Source organism: Culex pipiens, chromosome 2 (assembly GCF_016801865.2).
Source record: "Culex pipiens pallens isolate TS chromosome 2, TS_CPP_V2, whole genome shotgun sequence".
Lineage (NCBI taxonomy): Eukaryota > Metazoa > Arthropoda > Insecta > Diptera > Culicidae > Culex > Culex pipiens.
This window is the reverse complement of record NC_068938.1, coordinates 76,433,044-76,455,448: the sequence shown is the minus strand read 5'-3', so window position 1 is coordinate 76,455,448 and position 22,405 is coordinate 76,433,044. Positions and strand designations below refer to the sequence as shown.

Sequence of the window (22,405 nt, the reverse complement as noted above, 5' to 3'; positions counted from 1 at the left end):
AATAAATTTTATTCTGCCTTAATCAGATATAATGTATTCAGAATCGTAACCCACACTTTATGAGTTTAAATCAAAAGGGGGAAGGTTATAAATGCAAAATCAGTTGAGTTGCAGATAATAAAAATTCGTCCGCAATGATTTTTGATTTATTATATACGTATATTTTAATCATATTCATAGTTTTCTGCTTTTATCAATTCCAACGTTCTATAACTCATTACCAAAACTGTTTGATGAAATTTTTTACAAAATTTACCCTTTTCAATTACATTGAGTGATACCTAAATTATTTCAATAAGATAGATTATTCAACACAATATTTGTTTCATATAATCCGGATCGAAGTATGGTATAATCATTAGTTTTTTTAATAATATAATCTAAAAAGGTTCATAAATAAAAAGCATAAATTTACTTTACATTTTTTGGATTTATAAAAAAAAGATGCGTGAAAGGGCCAATTTCCACTATTATTCAAAACGGGTCCGCGGGCCACAAAAAAATCACCTCGCGGGCCATACTTTGGTCACCCCTGTTGTATACCCAATAGGTATTACCCATATTGTACCTGAAATTTTGGGTATTTTTTCAAAAAATCGTAGTTTTGTGAACATTCTTAGTATTTTCAAAAAAAATGTTATTGCTTTTTGAATGTATGAAAAAATCCCAATCATTTGATAGCCATATTGTAAAAAAAAACTTAAATTTTAAGTCTTTTGTTTTAAAACGTAGTTTTGTAAAAAAAATTGAGTATTATTTTTGATTATTTTTGATATTTGTTCAGCACCCGGTGAACCTGGTACGACTCGTGCTGAAAAAAACTTCTGTTTGCTATTTGTTGCATAAACTACTATTATGTAATAAGGTTAAGTGTTTGCAGTGCCCATAATTTAAAAAAAAATAATGGGAGTTTTTAAATGCATTATTTTACCTGTACATTAGTTTTTGACAAAAAAAAACTTTTTGCGGTGCAGTGCTTCAAAAATCGAAATTTTACTAATGATTAATATATTTATTTTTTTCCCCCGTACAAGGTAGAAGAGAAGAGTTGCGTCTTAAATTTCAACCTTAATTTTTAAAATACTGAAACAAAATGTGTGACAATCTGTTTTTAGTTATGCAGCTGTAAATAATTTGACAAAACTCAATGAATTCAAGAAAATATTTTCGAAATATGTTTAGCATTTCTATGAATACAAAGAGACGAGTTGTTCCTTTTAATTCCGCTATATATTTTTAATATCTTGACAGATACGTATTTCGTCTACTACTTGCAGACTTCATCAGTGTTCTGTTCTCGACTAGTCGAGTCGAGAACAGAACACTGATGAAGTCTGCAAGTAGTAGACGAAATACGTATCTGTCAAGATATTAAAAATATATAGCGGAATTAAAAGGAACAACTCGTCTCTTTGTATTCACAGTAATGCATTCTGCTAAAACGCTCAACCAAACCACAATTAGCATTTCTAATTTAGGATCAAATCTAATTTCAATCAGTTTCTTCAAAATATCAAAACAAGATCGACATATCATACTTTACACCACAACATAATTTCATAGCATAAGACTCATGCATAAGGCTACCAACTGTACGGATTTTTTCCTTACTATACGGATTTTCGAACCTCTTCGCGGATTTTTAATAGGCCGGAATTTTTGTAGGGAATTTTACGCATAATACGGATTTATACGGAATTTTAACAACTTTTTAATCATTTAATTGCTTTTTGATTCGGTCGAAGCTTTTGTTAACTAGAAATTTTTATTTTTCTGTGAGTTATATTTAAAAAGGGGGAGTTTTCCGGGGTTTCCTCAATTCAAACTTGATAATCAATAATTCTAGAGTTTTTGAGCTATTGTCTTTCATAGGTTGATAGGACTTTTTTTTAAAAAAAAAAAACTTTATAATTGTTCTATCCTAAGGCTTTCTAAAACTTGTGAAAACATTTGAACATTTGAATTAACAAATCTAGAGTTTTTTAAAGGTCCTATAAACTGTTGTGTTTCACATGTTATAGGACCTTTTCAATAAAAAAAAACTCTGGAAAAGTGTTCGTGAAAACACTTAGAACGATATTATCCGTAAAAGCAAACTTGAAATTTCGTAAACTTTTAAATGTTTAACAAAAAACAATTTAAGAACATAAAATGATTTGATTCAAATCACGGTTTATTTTGTGAAAACTTTTTTTCTTTTCATTAGCACTCTGATAGCATTTTGTTAAATTTGTTAGCTGTAAAAACGACTTTTTTATTTTTTTAATTCTCAAATTTATTAAATTTAATTTAAATCATCATTGATTGACCGTTTTTGTTACACCATGGTGTCATATCGGCAAAGTGTACGGATTTTGCTCAGCAAAAGTTGGTAGCCTTACTCATGCAAAACCTCAACATAAAGCTCCCATCTGCAGCATAAAGCTTTCTCCAAACTCACCTCACACTTCTCGCACTTGTTCGCCGCGGTTGGCGTCCCCACTCGGTACGGCCTCTGGTTGTACAACGGACAGCACCGATCGCAGTGCGGCCCACACGTGTTGTGCATACACTCACACCGCGGCTGGTGCTGACTTTCAACGGTATTCTCGTTTGCCTTGCACTTCCCAGCGTGACCCGAGCAAAAGCACCGTCCTCCGATGCGCAACGACCGGATCGTGTAGAAACTTCGCTTTGCTTGCGCCTGCGCGTCCACAACCCCCTCACCAATAACGCCCTCGCGGTGCACTGCGGTGTGCATACGCACCAGGCGGATTCGAACGTAGCGGGCCAGCGTGAAGTTGAGCAGTTCTTGGGAGGTGGTTTTCTCCGAGGGTCTCCCGGTGATCAGCGACAGGTTGATTTCACCATTCTCGAGCGGATCTACGGCGGAGAACTGGGTCGAGCATATCACTTCGGAGTCGTTCTTGAAGATGTAGTTTGCGCTGTGGGCCGCCAGTCCGAACCGCTCGCGACATTCGTCGTCATCGGCGGCAAAGTACTGCCAGGCGTGGTACACCTTGCCGTCGGTGGACTTTTCCAGGACCCAGGCCGCTGGTAGCGGAGAAATTGCGGCACGCATCGTGAAGAACACAACCTGGTAGACCTGTTGAAGAGAGGAGAGAAAGGAAACGCACATTAGGCACATTAGTTTTGAACCTTGCTAGGGAGGGGCAATAAAATTTTATTATTCTGTTCGGCCGAGGAGGACGACTTGGTCCAGTTCGTGACGGTTTTTCTTTCGGCATCCGTCGTCGATGTCGTACTTGGAGGGAAGTTAAATGAGCATGTTTCAATTGAGTCGGGGAATGCGCTGGGCATGTTTGGTTGGTCAATTGCAATTTGTGTTTTGTGGTGCGGTCCTGGAAATGAGTCGTGTTGAGAACCTCGAAGAGTTTGCGGTTATTGGCCATTTATGGGACTCCGTTGAGACCACTTTTGTGCGCTACTTTGAGCTCTATCTTAGAGCGGATCTTGGTGCACTGTGTGGTGGTACACAAATCGGCGACATAATTTAATATGAGTCGACACTCTTTGACTTTGACCAAAAACGGGCAAGGATTATTGCGGTTCAAGTGTACTACCAGCAAAGGTATGCTTTGAGAAGTGAATTACAAATAAAGTGTTTATGTCTTACAAGCAGAAAAAGAGTAAACCATCTGTGTGTAAAATGCCTGAATGTAAACAGCGTTATTGTTTGATTTTTTGTGTAATATTACACCCTGAAATATGTAGCCCATCAGTAAATAAAAAAAATTCCAAGGAAATTTCATTCCAAATTCAATCATGCCTCGATTATCCGAAGTTTCGATTATCAGAAGTTCAAATGTAAATTCACGGTTCCCTAAAATCTGCGAAAAGCGCAAAAAAAAATATGAAAGAAAGAAGCTGAAAAGTTTGGCATTAGTTCATGAAGTACAAAACATGAATTCTAAAAAAAAGTGTTCATTGTGAAAAAATACGATTTCAATTTGGTCAAGTATTACAGAATTTTTTATCTGTTGAATTTACAATACAGTTTTTTTTATTTATTAATATTTAATAAATTTAGCTGGTTAAAATAACTCCAAAACACAACACATCCTTTTCAAACAACCGATTCATCAAAATGGAAATTAATAAAATAATAAAATACATTTTTGTTGCTGCCGTATCATTCAGCAAAAGAAAAAATCGAGTATTTCATAAAGTATAGACAAAACTCAATTATTGCATCGGGCTCAAAATTAGGTTGGAGGCAAGTTGGAGGGGCTTTGGCTGAAACAATTAGACCCGTTTTTTTTTTTGTTTGGCCCTAAGCCGTGTTAGGGTGGTTCGAAAAATGGCAATTTACGTCGATTTATGAAAAAAAAAAAAACATTTTAAAAAAAGCATAGCTACGCGCCATTTCAATCGAATTTAGCTCTCTTAGACGCAAATGAAAGGTAATTGATAGGGCTTTCTGTATAGCTATAGCCTTATATTTAAAATGGTTGTGTGAAAACTTGAAATTGGTTTTTAAAAGTCTCGGATCCAAAGATCCTATGTCTGAAAATCTTTTTATATGAATTCTCGGACAATTTTACATAACATATCTCAAAATTATAAAGTTTCATTAACAGGATTTCGAGACATAATTGATTGCCTTGGATGAACAGTAAAACAGAAAAATATTTAAAAAATAATAATTTTAAGTGTTAAATAGCTTTCATGACACGGCACGAAAATGATTATTTTTGCACATAATTCCAGCTTATTTTGCCGCAAAGAATGCTCTTTATAATTTTTCTTTGTCGTTTTCTCTGTAAAAAAAAATAGATATGATATAATTTTGTAGAAAAATGTGTAATTTCATGAACAATATATCTTGTCGCAATATTTGTGTACAGCAAAATCATCAATTTTCAATTATTTATTACGAGTAGTTTTTAATTATTTTCAAATAATTTTATTTGTTAACACATTACATAATGATTTCATGAAATACTTAGATTATTACCTTTTTTGTAGGTCGGTGTTATTTTGCACTCTATACATAAATAAAGTAAAAACAGTTTATTCCGAACAAATGTGTCGGGTCAAAAAACTATTTTCAAAAAACTTCAAATTTTCAATGGAAATTTAAGTACAATCAGCTGAAATCAATTTAAAATTAAAATTTCCCTGCGATTAGAATCACTTTTAGCATGTTTGAGTTGATTTAAAAATCTTTTGAATTTTTGAAAGTTTTCGATGTATAAGTATTTTTTTCGTATTTTTTTTTGTTTTCGTCAAATCTTTAACTTTTTGAAAATTTATGATTGCAAAACAACTGAACTAGTGTTAAATGCATTTTAAAACACAAATTTAAAAACGTTCTAAATTTTTTAACATTCCAACGCCGAAGGCTCCAAAAAAGTAAAAACGGTAACTTCAACTCAATGGTTCTCGGGCATAACTCAACCAATCAAGATTATTCTTCTTTGCAGTGATTTGTTAGGATGTCTGGATGATTCTAGAACTATGCAGAACTTAATTTGTCTAATCTAAATTTTTGCGATCAAAAACATCGTTCCAACTTTTTTTTCGCGTATAAAAAAATGCTCCAGAAATTCCGTGGAGGCAGTCGATTTTAAAAAGGTGGAACGATGTTTTCGGTCAGATTTTTTCAAATTAAGTTCTGCAAAATTTTAGGATCATCTAGACATTCTTAAAAAATCACTGGAATCAAGAATCGTCCCGATTGGTTGAGCTATGCCCGAGAACCAGCGAGTTGAAGTTACTGTTCCACCTTTTTTGGGAGGCTTGGGCGTCCGTGTAAGTTAGACATGCGTTGGGCGTTCCAGTGTTAAAACAAGGTTGAAGGCTGCAAAATTTAACGACGTAAAGCGCAAACCAAAAGAAGATTTGTTTTCACAGATTTCTTCAAATTACCTTGTAATTCTTATGGAGGGTTACCTATTATTTCAACTGAATTCAACAAACATTTCAAAGTTACATTTGTCTTGAAAAATCCTAGCTATTTCAAAAATACTTTCTTGTTTCCCGAATAAATTAAAACCTGGAAACAGTATAATTTAAACGTCTGTATTTTATTGAATGAATAATTATGTTTTGATTCAGTTCAAAAGGTGCAGCAAAAGAAAAGATGTTTAATATAGCATCCAGGCAATTATCGTTTTTTTATCTCGCAAAATTCCTCACCACGTCTCATCTCGTTCCGATAGCATCTTCCAATTTGGAATCTCCGTTTGACATGTTACCACCCAACCTTGTGTCTGCTTTATTGGCTTCCGACTTTAATTAATCCCGATGGTCCCGATCAGATTTCGGTGCTACCGATTCCGCACCAGCACCGTTCCGGGAAGCAACGGAGCGGCAGATTTGTTCGTGTTCGATTCCGTGTAATTGAGTGGTAGAACACGCGGCAGCGGTGGGTTTCACGTCTTATCGTAATTGGTTTCTTCAGCTTTGATGCGGTTTTTGTTGTTTCGAGAAGTTGGATGCGGTCATCGAAAGAGCTTGATTGAAGGGGCGGCGACGAACCCGATTGCTGCTAAATTTAACAAGATTGGAATCAGTTTGATGGGCTTGGAATTTGGAGATGTTGTTGATACGCTTTAAGCGTGGAATCGATTGGTTGTTTGAAGTGTTGCAAAATGACACGGTGGCATTCATTACTGGCATGAAGTTGTTGTTTAAACATACACTTTCTAGTATAGGCATGAAACAGTGTCTAGTAATCACGCAACAAAACGTATGTGATTTTTTCGATAGTTTGAGGGCATGCGTGACTACTTGGTAGGCAAAGTGGCAGATAAAAAATCGATTTAAATAAATCGTTACGAGCTAAATGGTATCTTGTACAGCAGCCAGCAGTTTCTTACAGCTGCAATTCCTTGGAAATGTTATACTCTGAAGGTGTGCGCGCAGTGATTGAATTAAACTGACGCCTTGCAGCCTTCACGGAGAAAAAAGAGTTCCCAAATTCGTGAACAAGCGTTCATGAAAATGGGAACCACGAACAAAGTGTTCAAATTTCATGGTACGTTTTTCAAAATCGTACCATGGGATTTGAACACTTTGTTCGAGGTTCCCATTTTCATGAACGCTTGTTCACGATTTTGGGAATTCTTTTTTCTCCGTGTTAAAGCCCAGGACCACAGACCTCGTAACTCTCGTTGGCGGCCCCACTGCTGTTGAATATGTGGCTAAATGATTTATAAATATTTTCTTTTCTCGCACGCACACGCGATCAATAGGGCACCTTTTTCCGGAAAGGTCTTCAAACCAGAAGTATTTCGAGGGAAATTACCACTTGTTTTGTGGATTTAAAACGCCGGCAGGGTTGCCAAATTGTTGGTGATGCAAAGAAAAAAAAACTACGTTTTACTATTGCGACGCAAATTTCACCTCTGGCATCACTGCCCTTCCCACCCTGAAAAAAGGGGGCGCTTGCACCAGTTGAAGTCTCTATTTGCTCTACTGGCCTGCGCACCTTAACGATCTTTCAATTGGCCGCCCTTCTGCTCTTCAAGACGAGCATTCCTGTGAAGTGCGCTGCTTCCCGAGAAAGGCCCTTTTGTTATCGGCGTGAACTTGACGCTTTTTTTGACGAGCAAGGCGCGTCATAGGAAAAGAAGTGTGAATATGTGTGTACGTTGTTGCTACTTTTGCCCCTAGGAGCCATCAGAAGGGCCAATGTTTGTCGAGAGAGAGATGATATTTATGTTTCTTGCGCCCTGTGTTCCGATTCAATAGGTATTACCTACTTTTTACCTCTTTGAAGAGTGACTTGGCGCTGATGACGGCTCAACGAATTCTTCAGTAAATTGCCTTTTTTATTATTTAAAATTTTGGCAAATTTAGATTTAAAATCCAAGGAGCTTGAAGCATAAAGCATCGTCGCATTTAAAAATACAAAAAACATTTTTTTTTTTATTTGAACGAGCCAATTTTCAATTTCCAAGAGAATCTCCTCGAAAGTGATGCCCATTTATCATCACTGATCCGACTTGGAGGTTGCCCGAGCATAATGGCATTACTTTGACAGGGTGTAACATTGTCCACCGTGGAGGATTATGGCTTACAATTTGATACTCATTGGCGCTCGGGACACGGAGCCGCATCGGAGGTGGCGAGCTTTGGAGTGTTATTTCTGGAAGTGATTATTGATTTGAATAATAACAGTCATGATCATCAGTGCCGATGGGCGATTCATCGCGAGGGCTTTTGAGAGGAAGCTCTATTGTGACCTGGGCGACCCGGCGTCACACGTGCTTCTGAACCTGCGTTGAACACGGTCATTATGGGAATATGATAGTTGAGGCAGATTCATACATTGTAGTAAAACCCATACATTTATTCTATTTTTATGTAAAGAAAACAACAAATAATTTTAATCATGCCATTTTTTTTGGTACGATTGGTATTGGTTGCAATGTCTAAAAAAAACATCTTTTTTAGTATCAGCAAATTCGATTTTCATTGTATACTTTAAAAATTTCAGAGCTTACTCCAAGGAAAACCAAAATGCAAAACTAACTTAATCCACCTATGTGGCTGATGCCTTCCTCATTCTTTACCCACAATGGGTGACATGGTTTGGACACAAATTTCCTCTATTTTACTTGAATCCGGAAAGAAAACAATAAACAAATAACACTTAAGTGGTCATAGCTTGAAACAGCGTTGCCAAATCTTTAATATTTTGGACTGGTTAAAAAGGTCTTTCGATTACCTAACCAACGCAGGGTTGGTTGATGGATCCGGACATAGTTTACATAGGGGAGAGTGGGGAGACTTGATCCCCTTTTTTGTATCGCACATAACTCTGTCAATTTCTCACAAAACTATAAACTTTTTGCATGAATTGAAAGCTTAAACATTCATCTATGTTTGGCTAATAAGGGTATTTCATCAGATGAACTCTTTGAATCATGCCAAGCGATTTAAAAAAAAATTAAACCGGCATTTTAAAAATGTTAGGGGTAATTTGATCCCCCTTTCAACATTTTGAAGAAATCTTAAGCAATATGTTTCTTATTCATCCAAATTTTAAGTTTTCTATAAGTTACAGCAATTTCACATAAAACCTGTACGTTTGTGTTCAAAATATAACAAGTTTAGTATGTAAAATATTTAAAAACTTAAAATATAATTTTTTTAAACCAAAACTACGCATGTTTACAAAAGCTGGAAATTTTTGTTTACAAAACTTTTGAAAAAAGGTTCAAACTGCAGTAAGTTATGTACAACTATACTAAAGGAAACTAAGTATGAAAACCCAGCCCAATTAATGAATCTTGAGGCTGATTCCAGTGACTGTAAAAATTCAGGGATCAAGTCTCCCTAAACGCACTTTTTCAAACAATTGATTGTAAAAACAAAACAAAACAAGTTCCGGAATACAAAAAACACACATATCACTCAAGGGCTCATAAGTGGCATCTTAAGCGGTCAGAACTCGAGACAGGGTTGCCAGATCTTCAATGTTTAAGACTCATTGGAAAGGTCTTTCTATTATCTAACCAACGATGGGTCGGATGATGGATCCGGACATTGTTTACATATAATTAAGTGAGATCCGGCTACAAAAAAAGTACATAAATATTACTTAAGTGGTCAGAACTCGAGACAGGGTTGCCAGATCGTCAATGTTTTAGACTCGTTGGAAAGGTCTTTCGATTACCTTACCAACGATGGGTCGGATGATGGATCCGGACATTGTTTACATACGTTTAATTGAGATCCGGCTACAAAAAAGTAAATAAATGTCACTTAAGTGGTCAAAGCTTGAGACAGGGTTTCCAGATCTTCAATGTTTTAGACTCGTTAGAAAGGTCTTTCGATTACCTAACCAACGATGGGTCGGATGATGGATCCGGACATAGTTTACATACATTTATGTGAGATCCGGCTACAAAAAAGTACATAAATATCACTTAAGTGGTCAGAACTCGAGACAGGGTTGCCAACGTTTTAGACTCGTTGGAAACGACTTTCAATTACCTAACCAACGATGGGTCGGATGATGGATCCGGACATTGTTAACATACATTTAAGAGAGATCCGGCTACAAAAAAGTACATAATTATCACTTAAGTGCTTATAACTCGAGACAGGGTTGCCAAATTATCAATGTTTTGAACTTGTTGGAAAGGTCATTCAATTACCTAACTAACGATGTACAACATGATGATGCTTGGTTCAGTTTACTGCCATTTATTCAATTTCCGAAAATATGCGAAAACACATTTTTATGCATAACTTTTGAACTACTTTTCGAAACTTCAAACAATTCAACAGTACCGTATGGGACCCTAAACCAAGTCAAGTGCGGCTGGTTTGGTCAAAATCGGTTCAGCCAGTTCTGAGAAAACTGCGTGACATTATTGGTCACATACACACACATACACACACATACACACACACATTTGTTCAGTTTTCGATTCTGAGTCGATTTGTATACATCAAGGTGGGTTTTCGAGCTTTAAATAAAAAGTTCAATTTTAGAGCAGGATCATAACTAGCCTTACCTCAGTGAGGAAGGCAAAATAGTATGACGAAAAATTTAACGTCAAATACGTAAGGGTTTTGGAGTTGATATGTTTATCAAACAATTCATGTATAAACAATATTTTTTTTATTTTTTTTTTAGTGTTTTCTATACTTATCAATACAAAGAAAAAAGATCTCTTGGAAGTTTTTTGGAGCACTTTTTAGAAAAATGTGTGTAGCTCAATCTAAACATTTTTTAATTTTTTTTCTTTGTTTTCTACAATGAGTTTTAGTTAATTTCGCACAACTTTCTAGAACAAAGCTAATTGTTTTACCCACATGCTGACGAAATACAGGCTTGGGATCAAGTCTCCCCACTCTCCGCTACATTTAAGTGAGGTCCGAAAAGTACATAAATATCACTTAAGTGGTCGTAACTAGACAGGGTTTCCCAGATCTTTAATGTTTTGGAATTGTTGAAAAGGTCTATCGATATTTGAAATTATAATTTTTGATGCGATTTTCTGCCATTTATTTGACTTTCGGATTTATGCGAAAACACCTTTTTATACATAACTAAACTATTGAACTACTTATCGAAAGTTCATGCGAGTCGAATGCGACCTGTTAGACCAAAATTGGTTCAACCAGTGCTGAGAAAAACGAGTCATCCACACACACAGACATTTGTTCAGTTTTCGATTCTGAGTCGATATGTATACATGAAGGTGGGTCTACGAGCTTTCTGTGAAAAGTGCATTTTTTTTAACTCAGTGAGGAAGACAAAAGGCATTATTTATATAATATTTATATATATAATAAGATAATATTAGGTTTACGTGACTTCATTTAAAAATAGTGGCACGAGAACTACCAAATAAAACAAGTAGATTATTTTTTTCCGGAAGCAAAATTACAAGAAGACCAGCATAATACAATAAAGTTTTAGTTTGCACCAAAACCATCACTTTTTAACTAGCCTCAGTTCTTAATTCTTAATTACAAGGCAACGCCCTTGGCCAGAGACCTGCCCAAACGGGTGCTCCCCGATTAACGAATAACTTAATCACTGCAATGAGAGAGGGAGTTTAAAAAAGGAATCCAATAAAACCAGTGCGCAATAAATAAGGCGCTAATTAATTGCGCCAATTTACGATGCGGTTTGATCGCTCCAACTGCACAGCATCAGCTCCCGACTAAAGAAGTCACAGAAATATACATCTGCATAAGACAGTTTACCGAGCCGCCGTGAGAAGTCTTGCTCCAAAGACCCGGGCTGACCGGGTGCGTATCCTCCTTTAGCTCAGCAATAATCATACCCCCATACATGTCCAGTTTGGTGTCATAATACTAAAATTCAATTACTTTTTTATGTTTGTCCATCTGCCGGCTGCAACTGTTGTTTTTAAGACGTTACTTGCAGGTTTTAAACGATCGCTCTTCGATTATTGGTTGAACAAGTATTGGCAATTTGTAACCAAATAGCACTGGGAATTCAAGTTGCGTTCACACCCCTTTGAGATACCCCCTGCTTCGGGGGGTCAAGAGGGAAAATTAATACGACATCACAACACGCCTAATAACGCAAGGATTCCCAAAGATTTGTGTCAAATTAAGCGCGTTGCGTTGCGTGAAGATGCGGTCATTTGTGCCATATTTAAGCGTATTTAACCTCAACCCCCGGGGGTGAATTAAAAGGCTCGCGTTTGCTGGAAACCACCCCCCGTGGCGACCACTTATAATGAATAGATCAAGCCGGACAGCACGCTTGACTTGTGAAATGTGGGTTAAACGGTAACGGCTCAATCTGGCAGAATGTTAATTTGTCTGCATGCCACAAAGGTCAGGGTTTTACGGGGAATCGAAAATTCCTTGCAATCATCGACCATATCGGATAACGTTTCGCCCTCAAAGTCAACCTTTTTCGTGGGAAGTTGGCCTCCCCAGACACAATGCTTTCAAAAGCATGGTAAACAAAATATACCCATAATGTACCCTTCGAATCATCCGGGGGTACCCTTTAACAGTAGCAGCGGGCTCCCTTAAAAGGGGTTTCCGGTTGGTCAATACGACCAAAGTATCCAAAATGGCTTCTCCACCGAGCAGTAACTAAACACACAGCGTTGAAAGGCCCTTTGATTTGGTTTTCATTTGTTTGCACTCAAATCAGCTTTTACGCTTGTTTGTCCGGCGTCGGAGAAGACAAAAAATCCGTGCGCATCGAATTGCGCCTTTTTCAAGGGAAGGTAACATATGGAGGCGTGTGAAAAAATCGAAAAACTTGTATCGAGGGAGTCTTGGTCATAGCTTTCATGCTGATTTCAATTGAGTTTGTTTAAATGATTAAGTTAAACTCAATGAAAAGCCCAAGATAAGGAATAACTGTTATCTATTGGAATAAATGTTCAAATCATTGATTAACCGATTTTTGTTACAGACGTTTTGATTTCTTCAAAACTACGAGTACTATCGGAATATTTTTTTAATCATCCCCTAAAGTACTGTCCACAAAGCAATTTACAACAAAGTTTGACTGTTTTTAAGTCACGTTCTTGCAGGATTGGGTCTGTAAGATTGATAATTTTGGAATAAGAAGACAACAGCTTCCTTCGTTGCTGTGCACCCTTAAAAAAATGATTGAAATTGGCTAACCCAATTGAATTAAAAAAAACTAACTTAATCCACCTATGTGGTTGGAGCCTTCCTCACAACGGCTGATATGATGGAATTGTAAAAAAAATGTCATCTATTTTTTAGATCCGGAATAAAAAAGTACATAAATATCACTTAAGTGGCCATACCACGAGACAGGGTTGCCAGATCATCAATGTTTTGGACTCGTTGGAAAGGTTTTTTGATAACCTAACCAACGATGGTGGATCCGGACATAGTTTACATACATTTAAGTGAGATCCAGCTTCAAAAAAGTACATAAATGTCACTTAAGTGGGCATATCTCGAGACAGGGTTGCCAGATCTTCAATATTTTAAACTTGTTGGAAAGGTCTTTTGATAACCTAACCAACGATGGGTCGGATGGTGGATCCGGACATAGTTTACATACATTTATGTGAGATCCAGCTTCAAAAAAGTACATCAATATCACTTAAGTGGACATATCTCGAGACAGGGTTGTCAGATCATCAATGATTTGAACTCGTTGGAAAGGTCTTTTGATAACCTAACCAACGACGGGTTGGATGGTGGATCCGAACATAGTACACCAATATCACTTAAGTGGACCTATCTCGATACAGGGTTGCAAGATCTTCAATGTTTTGGACTCGTTAGAAAGGTCTTCTGATAACCTAACCAACGATCGGTTGGATGATGGACCCGGACTTAGTATACATAAATTTAAGTGAGATCCGGCTTCCAAAAAGAACATCAATTTCACTTAAGTGGCCATACTTCGAGACAGGGTTGCCAGATCTTCAATGTTGTAGGCTCGTTGGAAAGGTCTTTTGATAACCTAACCAATGATGGGTCGGATGATGAACCCGGACATAGTTTACATACAATTAAGTGAGATCCGGATATATGTGAAAACACATTTTTAAACATAGCTTTTGAACTACTTAACGAAACTGCAATCTGTATAAAACTCGATCTATTGGACCCTAAACCAAGTCGAATGCAACAGGTTTGGGTCAAATCGGTTCAGCCAGTGCCGAGAAACATGAGCTAGTTTGTTGGCCACATACACACACACACACACACACACACACACACACACACACACACACACACACACACACACACACACACTTGTCAGGGCAAAAATTAACCAATCGATTGAAGAATTTGCATTTAACAGTCTCTCCTAGTGGGAAATTAAAAACATGTATACAAATGGACAAATTACTGAAAACTTATGTTTACTTCTAATATAGAATACACAGAAAAAAAACATCATGGTAATATTACATCTGGGACATCTTTTATGTCAGAAAAAATGTGTAATTTTACCTCTGAAAATCTGTAATTTTATTTCTGTTGTTATGTCACTATTTCAGTCTAAATTGAGGAAAAATTACAGCATAAAAAAGGTATTATTCAACTTTCAAAAATTACACCTTCCAAATTTACACAATTTTTTTACTGTGTATGTAAGTGAAAAACACAGCCAAAGTTGACTCTTGAAAAAATACAGTTTTAAAAACATGAGCAAAGCCACATAAAACAAGTCTCGCTTCTAACCCTAAAAGTTTCTTAAATTTTAAGAGTTCTAAAGATGCTTTTAAAAGATCAAAAATTGGTTGAAAACGGAATTTTGACCAAATTTGTAGCGGGTTTAATTAAAATAAACTTCAAAAAATATATTCTTATTTGAATTTTTATCAGGTACCTGGCGTCTCCATCAGTATGAAATACACATATTTTCTTATAACCCAATTTCACCGATAGAATATAATGAATCATAAATACACTCAAAAAAATTATTTCGCGTAAACGTGAACAGAGTTCATCGTCGTCGTCGAGCTATCTTGTCGTAAGTGCATTTTGGGCCAAATTGAGTTAAGAACACCATTTTGTGCAGCTTGCAATGCCTCACCTTTTGGCCTTTACAGATCCGCAAAATTCAAATTTTTGTCATTTTACATATGAAAGTAGTTTCAATCTTGTCGTGCTATCTTGTCGCTCCCTGAAAATTGATGTAAGTGCGACAACTGGCCAAAGGGATTTCAGGTCAGAACGCGTTTGACGCACGTACATGCCCGACTACATTTGTACACATTTGTAATTATAACTCGGGATTCTAGGAACCAACTTCAATCAAACTTCAATTCTGCAATTCTGAATTTTGCACCGGTTACAATTGAACAGTTTTCTTCCTGGTTCCTGTTGGCATGAACTCTGTTCACGGTTACGCGAACTCATTTTTTTTTTGTGTGTACATATTTTTAATAAGATAGGTAAAACACAATTTTCTACGTATAAATCTCCCATAGGTCTTCTCGATCATCAAAGCAAAAATAATCAAAAAACTCATCCAAAGATCATTCGCTAAATTGGATGTGATTTGTGATTTCCCCCCTCAGAGCATTTATAATCAAATCAAACACAATTAACCATCGGCCAGTGCATTCATCTTGACAGAGTGCAATCTTATAAACACTCGTTTGGCTCTGCGCATTCGATGCTATTCAATGTCGAAATCAAATAAAAGAAGCAAAAAAAACCGACCCCAAAACAATGAACCCATAATAAAGTCCCACACACACCGATCGTTTTGTTTCGCGGCCCCTTCGGGAAAACCGAGCCGAGTGGCCAACCTGAGAGATATTCATCGTCCGTCTCTTTTGGCTCCAAGAGAGAAGAATCTTGGATGCAATCGCCGTCGTCGTCGTCTTCGTGTAGAACATGTGTTCCATTTTGGCGCACATGTTCCAGATTTGGATGCGTTTGGGGAAAGATTTATCTGCAATTTGTGCATCGTTTATTGTTTCTGATGTTGTTGTGGTTAGTGGGTTGGTCTGATCGTTCGGCTTTGGTCAGCGAAATGATGTAGGCGAATCATCGCATCATTTGGAGGGTTTTGCCGCAGTCTTTCAGACGACATTGGTTGGACGCGACTGGTCAATTAATGAAAGTGATCATTTGGAAGTTATTTTTAGCGAGAGCGTTTGCTTGAAAAGTTGAATTACACGACAAACAAGACTTAAAAGTATTGAATTTTGCAACAATTTCGAAATAAACTCGTGAAGTTCTACAGTTCAACAGTTAAACAACTCTAACGAATCACGGACACGATCCAAAACCCGTCGATCCCGTCAATCCCGCACATAAATGGTCATGTGCTCCAGTACATACCATTTCCAGAACTCGGCACTGACTGACGGACACAAACTGTGGCCGGCAGATCGTGTTTATGGGACTGCCCTTGCGCTACCGATCGTCAGTTGGCGCGCAGAACTTGCATGTTTTTCTTCATGTAGCTCGGTTTTTTTCCGCGAAACCTTTTGCTGCTGACTTTTCTCCTTTAAATTGTGACCATAAATGGATTAGAAAATAATTGTTTTGTTCTGAGAATGTCACGACTTTTTATTTCCCGCCAAGGTTTCTTCAGAAGCGCTTTTGAGTCGAACATTTCAAACTTACTTGGCTTCAGTAGGTGCACCTTTTGGTCAGTTGATTGTCCGTCGTTCAATAATAGGACACAGAGCAAAATCCCACGTGGCATCGGAAGCAATTGATATTTCGTCATGAAACACTGCGGCTGGTATCGAAGATTTTGCTCCGAAAAAGGAACCGCTCGATCTAAACGCCCCCACTGGCACTGGCGGAGGCCGAACCTTGTTGGTCGAAAAGTGAAGCTGATTGCGTAGCTGTGGTTGCAGTGGTCACCGCGATTTTAAATTGAAATAAGAATAAAGAGCTGTGGATCAACAACAACAACAACAACAACATTTTGAATTTCAAAAGATTAAAAATTTAAAAGATGAAGATTAGCTTTCTTCGATGTAATTTTACCTCGATTTATATGGAATAATTGAATTTATTTATAAAAAAATATTAACACAATTTCAGATAATTTTTTTTTCTGATACACAATCTGTCTAGATGCATTTTAGCCAAAGTGTAATTCTCCGCCAACTCACACAGCAATTACCCCGACCCCTCTTCGATATTCGTGAAACTATGCTCCAAGGGGTAGTTTTGGTCCTTGTTCGCAAATCCGATATCCATTTTCCGGTGAGGCGGTACGACCCATTTAATTTTTCTGGATTTTTACCAAGACACGTTTTTCAGTTATTTGTAGCTCGAAACCGTGAAGAAATAGACATTTTCACGGCGTGTTTTCTAGAACAAACATTTCAAGAAAAAATAGTCATCATTACTGTCAAATGTGTCTTATAGGAAATTTTCTCAGCTTTCCAATGCTTCTAAGAGCGAAATGTTTCATCGGGAAATTTCTGAGATATCTATTTTTTAAGTTTTTTGTTTTAAATTCCTGTATTATTTATTGTAAACTTTGTAATAACTAATCTGGAAACTTGTCAAATGATGTTTTTTTATGTGTCATTTACTCATCAAAATGTGCAAAATTAGGCAAGAAACAACTTTGGAGGAGGTTTTAAATCGCTAAATATTTTAAAAATTAAGTTTAACCGAGTTTTTGAATATATGAGATTTATTCAGAAATGAAAATCATAAAACCATATTAATTTTTTTTTACAATAATTAAAAGATAATAACATAATTTTTGTTTACGAATATCACGTTTATGCTCGGATTTAGCTTGAATTAAGCTGATAAGCGTGTGGGTCTCGTGGCGCAGGGGTAGCGGCTTCGGCTGCCGATCCCGATGATGCTATGAGACGCGGGTTCGATTCCCGCCTTATCCACTGAGCTTCTATCGGATGGTGAAGTAAAACGTCGGTCCCGGTTTCTCCTGTCTCGTCAGAGGCGCTGGAGCAGAAATCCCACGTTAGAGGGAAGGCCATGCCCCGGGGGGCGTAGTGCCAATAGTTTCGTTAAGCTGATAAAACCGTTTCTTTTTGTTGCAATTTTGAGATTAGTTAGGATATCACTAGATTTTGATGAAAAAAAAATCATATTTCCTTAACCAAACATTAATCAATTGCTGGATACAAATCATGTTATATACTCAAAATTGAACTAAAAATTACTGTGGCGAGTTTCAGGAGAAAAACTTTTCATAAGTATGAAATGATTTTTAAAATTTTTATTTTGTATGAAATGATCAAGAAATCACCAATTTTATAGAAGTCTTATCTTATCTTTTGAAAACGTTTTAAAAATACTTTGATTTTTGTTTAAATAGTTTGGAATGGAACAGAGGCTTCCATGATTTTTTCTGTTAAATAATATTTTATTAATGTTTAAACCAAAAAATGTATGTGGCAGTGTTTTCAACATTCAGAGTTAAAACACACAAATTTTACTCCTACATTTAAATGCATTTTCAACAGTTATTTTATTTTCGTTATTTCATACACATGAGAATATGACTTTTGAACCTTGCAACAGTAATTGGTAGTACTTAGTACATTTTTGATTGTAAATCATCTTTTGGATCCATGTTCCCGGTTCATGTATGCTTTAAGAAGTATCATATTTATTCATAAAAATCCATTAATAAACTTAACAATCTCAAACCTGCAAAAAAATCGATTGTATCAGCTCAATAAGAGCAGACACGTGATATTTGTACACAAAAATTGTGTAATTATCTTTTCATTCTTGTAAATAATATTTTTATGAAGGTTTTATGATTTTGATTTTTGAATAAATCCCATATATTCAAAAACGTGGTTTAACTTAATTTTAAAAAGGTTTAGTGATTTGCAACCTTCTCCAAAGTTGTTTCTTGCCTTATTTTGCAAATTTTGATGAGTAAATGACACATAAAAAACATAAGTTTACAATAAATAATAAAGGAATTTAGAACAAAAAACTTAAAAATAGATATCTCAGAAATTTCCCGATGAAACATTTCGCTCTTAGAAGCATTGGAAAGCTGAGAAAATTTCCTATAAGACACATTTGACAGTAGCGATGACTATTTTTTCTCCTTAAGGTTGCCCAGAAAACACGCCGTGATTTTGTGTCAAAGGGACTTTTGTGTAAAACTGGACACCCGATTTGATGGCGTATTCAAAACTTCGAAAAAAACGTATTTTCTTCCAAAAAAGCAGCAAAAAGTTTTAACAATTCTGCCATTTTCCATAACTCAACTGTAAAAAAAATTGAACAAGGGAAATATAATGAACTTTTCGAATCTGAAATCACCCACGCAATTTGTTCAATCAGAACAATTTTTTCATTTTAAAATGAAGTGTTTTTTAAAACTTTGCAGGTTTAGTTTTTAGAGTGTAATAATGCTCTACGAAATTGGAGAGCAGACACAAATCTTTTGTCGATGTATAAGCACAAGGAACTTTTTATGTGTTCTTCATGAGTTACTAGAATTTTTTTTAAAGTTTTTTGAATAGTTGTTGATTTTGACCATTTTTAATCATTTTTTTTAATTTTTAACATCTGAAAATCAATCGTGTGCTTTTGAAAGATTTTTTTTTCGAAAAGTTCATCTAATTTTGTATAATAATGACCTTTTAGACAATTACTGTGACTCGTGCATTGCTATAATCAGACATTTTTTTTTTCTAAAAAAATATTCTTACGATGAGCGGCAGTATCTGGTTTGTTTTTTTTTGCCTTTCTTACTAAAGAAAGGTATAAGGTTTGCTTTTGGCTCCGACTCAAAATCAAGCATCGTAATCCAATCATTTCTCGAGAAATATTCATTCGAAAAATCTGAAAAAAAAATCATGGACGTTCTGTTTTCGACGCCCGATTGACAATGACAGAATTGATCTATCTCCAATATCCGAATTTTGGGGATTAATTTACCGTAGAGCACGCGTGACGACCGTGTGTGGTAAAAAAGTGCTCAATTTTGTGATAGGGGGTTTCTCAGAGCCCACATTATGTATTTAAGCTCTCTTGGGCGCATTTGAAAGGGGATGTGCTGAACCTGAACCAGTTCCATACCAAATTGGAATTTATCCATTTTTTCGGGAACTCGGAATATATTTTCATCTGATTAGGTGGTTTTCAAATAAAAATTCGGTCTAAAATTGAAATATTGAAATCGTTTATTTATCCGAGCATTTTTCGATCCCTACATCCTTCCAAATTTCCATCCATGTCGGTAATGTGGATCTTGATTTACATCTGTTGGACTGATTTACTGTGAGGGGAAAACCCCCTAAAAAGCTAAATGCCAATTTTTCACCAAATTCCAAAACTGTTCCTTTGGCATTTTATCTATTTTTTTTTCTTCATATCATAATCTAGACCATAATCGAGGTTCTGAAACAAATTCGACCTCAATCGGATTTACCGTTCAGATTTTAGAAAATTTCCATTTTTGCCTTTCTTACTAAAGAAAGGTATAGGGTTTGCTTTTGGCTCCGACTCAAAATCAAGCTTCGTTATCAAATCATTTCTCGAGAAATATTCATTCGAAAAATCTGCCAAAAATCTGAAATTCTGAAGCCTCATGCTCATTCTTTTACCTTTCTTTTTTTTTTCTTGTTCATTCTCTGATCAATCTCTGAGCGAACGAATTTCTGGTGAGCGTCCAAGCTTCCCATGCGCCAGTGACAACGCACATCTCGGGTTTGGTTTTTTAGCTTCGGCACGAGCCCATTTGTGTGTTAGTATTTTGATTCACCGTACCAGCACACCAAGACACGCGTCTTCTCGTCGGCTCGGTTTCGTGTCTAGCAGTCACCCTTGGCATGAACCCAGCGTATGAGCCAAAGTGGTTCACTCGGTGTGTTTGCGTTTGTCGTAGTGCAGTCTCACCGAACGCTCAGTCGCAGTATGATTCCCTATCCCAAAAACGCAAAAAAAAAACGAAACTATTGGCACTACGCCCCCCGGGGCATGGCCTTCCTCTAACGTGGGATTTCTGCTCCAGCGCCTCTGACGAGACGCCTAAATACATAATTTTCTGGCTTGCGAATTAAAAGCTCACAATTTTGCCTAACGCCTAAATGTCAGTTTAGTTAATTCCAGTAGGCGTTTTAAAGTTTTCAAGAACTTTTAAGCCGCTTTACCGTTACATCGTTTACAACACGGCAAAATTTCGGGTGAGGAAACACTTCCTGCCAGTCATTTTGTAACCGCTGTAACGCTCTGGAACAAGACGGAATTATTTTGTTTTTACACCCAGCCTTGACGAATGGGGCAAAAACAGCGCTTTTCAGTTACATGAAAAAATCTGGTTGATTTTTGAATTGATTCATGAATGGATGGTCCGCGAGCGCGATCGGAGTTCGAGAAATCAGAGTGATCATGGTTAGAGCATAAGAAGCGTGGTTGGCGGTGGAGGTGGTCCCATCATTATCTTTATTTTTATTTTGCTATTTCTTTGAAAAAAATAATTAACTGCTGTTATTTTCATTTTGTAAGAAAGGCTCTATCCCACCCCAGGTGGAATTAAATAGATTTTTTTTATATTAGAAAAATACCTCATTACTATCTAAAACTTTGTAGAACATTGTTGCACTCTAAAAAAAACCCTGCAAAGTTACAAAAAACGTTATTTTAAAATGATTTTTTTTGCCCTAAATGAAAAAATACCATTCTGGGTTATTTCAGATTCGAAAAGTATATTAAATTTCCCTTAAAATGACAAATCTCGCGATTTTTGACGGTCGGGTAACGGGAAATGGCACCGATTTTAAAACAATTTTTTAACTTTTTTCGATGCAAAATATTTTTTTCCGAATTTTGTAGAATTTTATTTTGCAGCACGATAAAATTCGAATCAAGAAGTTAAGTGTTAAGACTTCCGCATACTTTTCCTTTTGTTGTCCCGTCACTCAAAGTAATGGCAGGCAAAAACTAAAGTTTTAACCAATTCATTTTATGTAGTTTGAGACAATTTTAAAAAGATCATTATTGCAAACATATCAAATCGTCTAAACTGAATGGTTTATTCATAGTCGACTTGAAAAATTATAATATTATGTGTTTTTTGCAAAACACGACAGCGTCGATATGAGCATTCCCGAACTGTATTACCCTCATCAAAGCGGCCAGGCCTACTGCGTTGCATTATCCACAGAGAGGATTCTGTAAACGGATCACTTTTCACAGGAATCTACAGGAGAGGGATGATGCGTGACCATACCGTACCAAACGCTCTGGATCAGTTATGTGGTGTGGTGTGTGTTGAAATTTCAACAAGACTGTCAATATGGATAAACTCATTTAAAAAGTTAGACCAAAGGAATTTGTTAAAATTTTCGTTTGGGATTTTAGTTTTTTTTTGGATTGATGTAAAATTATTCATGATTTTAATGATAATCATTAACTTTCACAAAATGAGCATTGCTCTATTCGCTGCTAACTATTTCTGTTTTAATAGTCCTCCCGTGAAACAATCCGTTCACTTTTACGCCGCGACTGCGTTCCTGTGTGAGTAATG

General features: G+C 36.4%; 1 protein-coding gene across 3 annotated transcripts in view; it reads right to left on the bottom strand.

The window, feature by feature from the left end:
* The window catches only part of LOC120413529 (laminin subunit alpha-1), a 250,607-nt gene that overhangs the window by 139,097 nt on the left and 89,105 nt on the right, over nt 1–22,405 (bottom strand). For all 3 annotated transcript variants that reach the window (XR_008212150.1, XM_039574403.2, XM_039574401.2), the window contains exon 5: nt 2,441–3,085. Coding sequence is in view for 2 of the 3 variants with exons in the window: in XM_039574403.2 (XP_039430337.1) it covers nt 2,441–3,085 (645 nt within the window). In the remaining variant the exon portion in view is untranslated. The remainder of the gene's footprint in view (nt 1–2,440; nt 3,086–22,405) is intronic.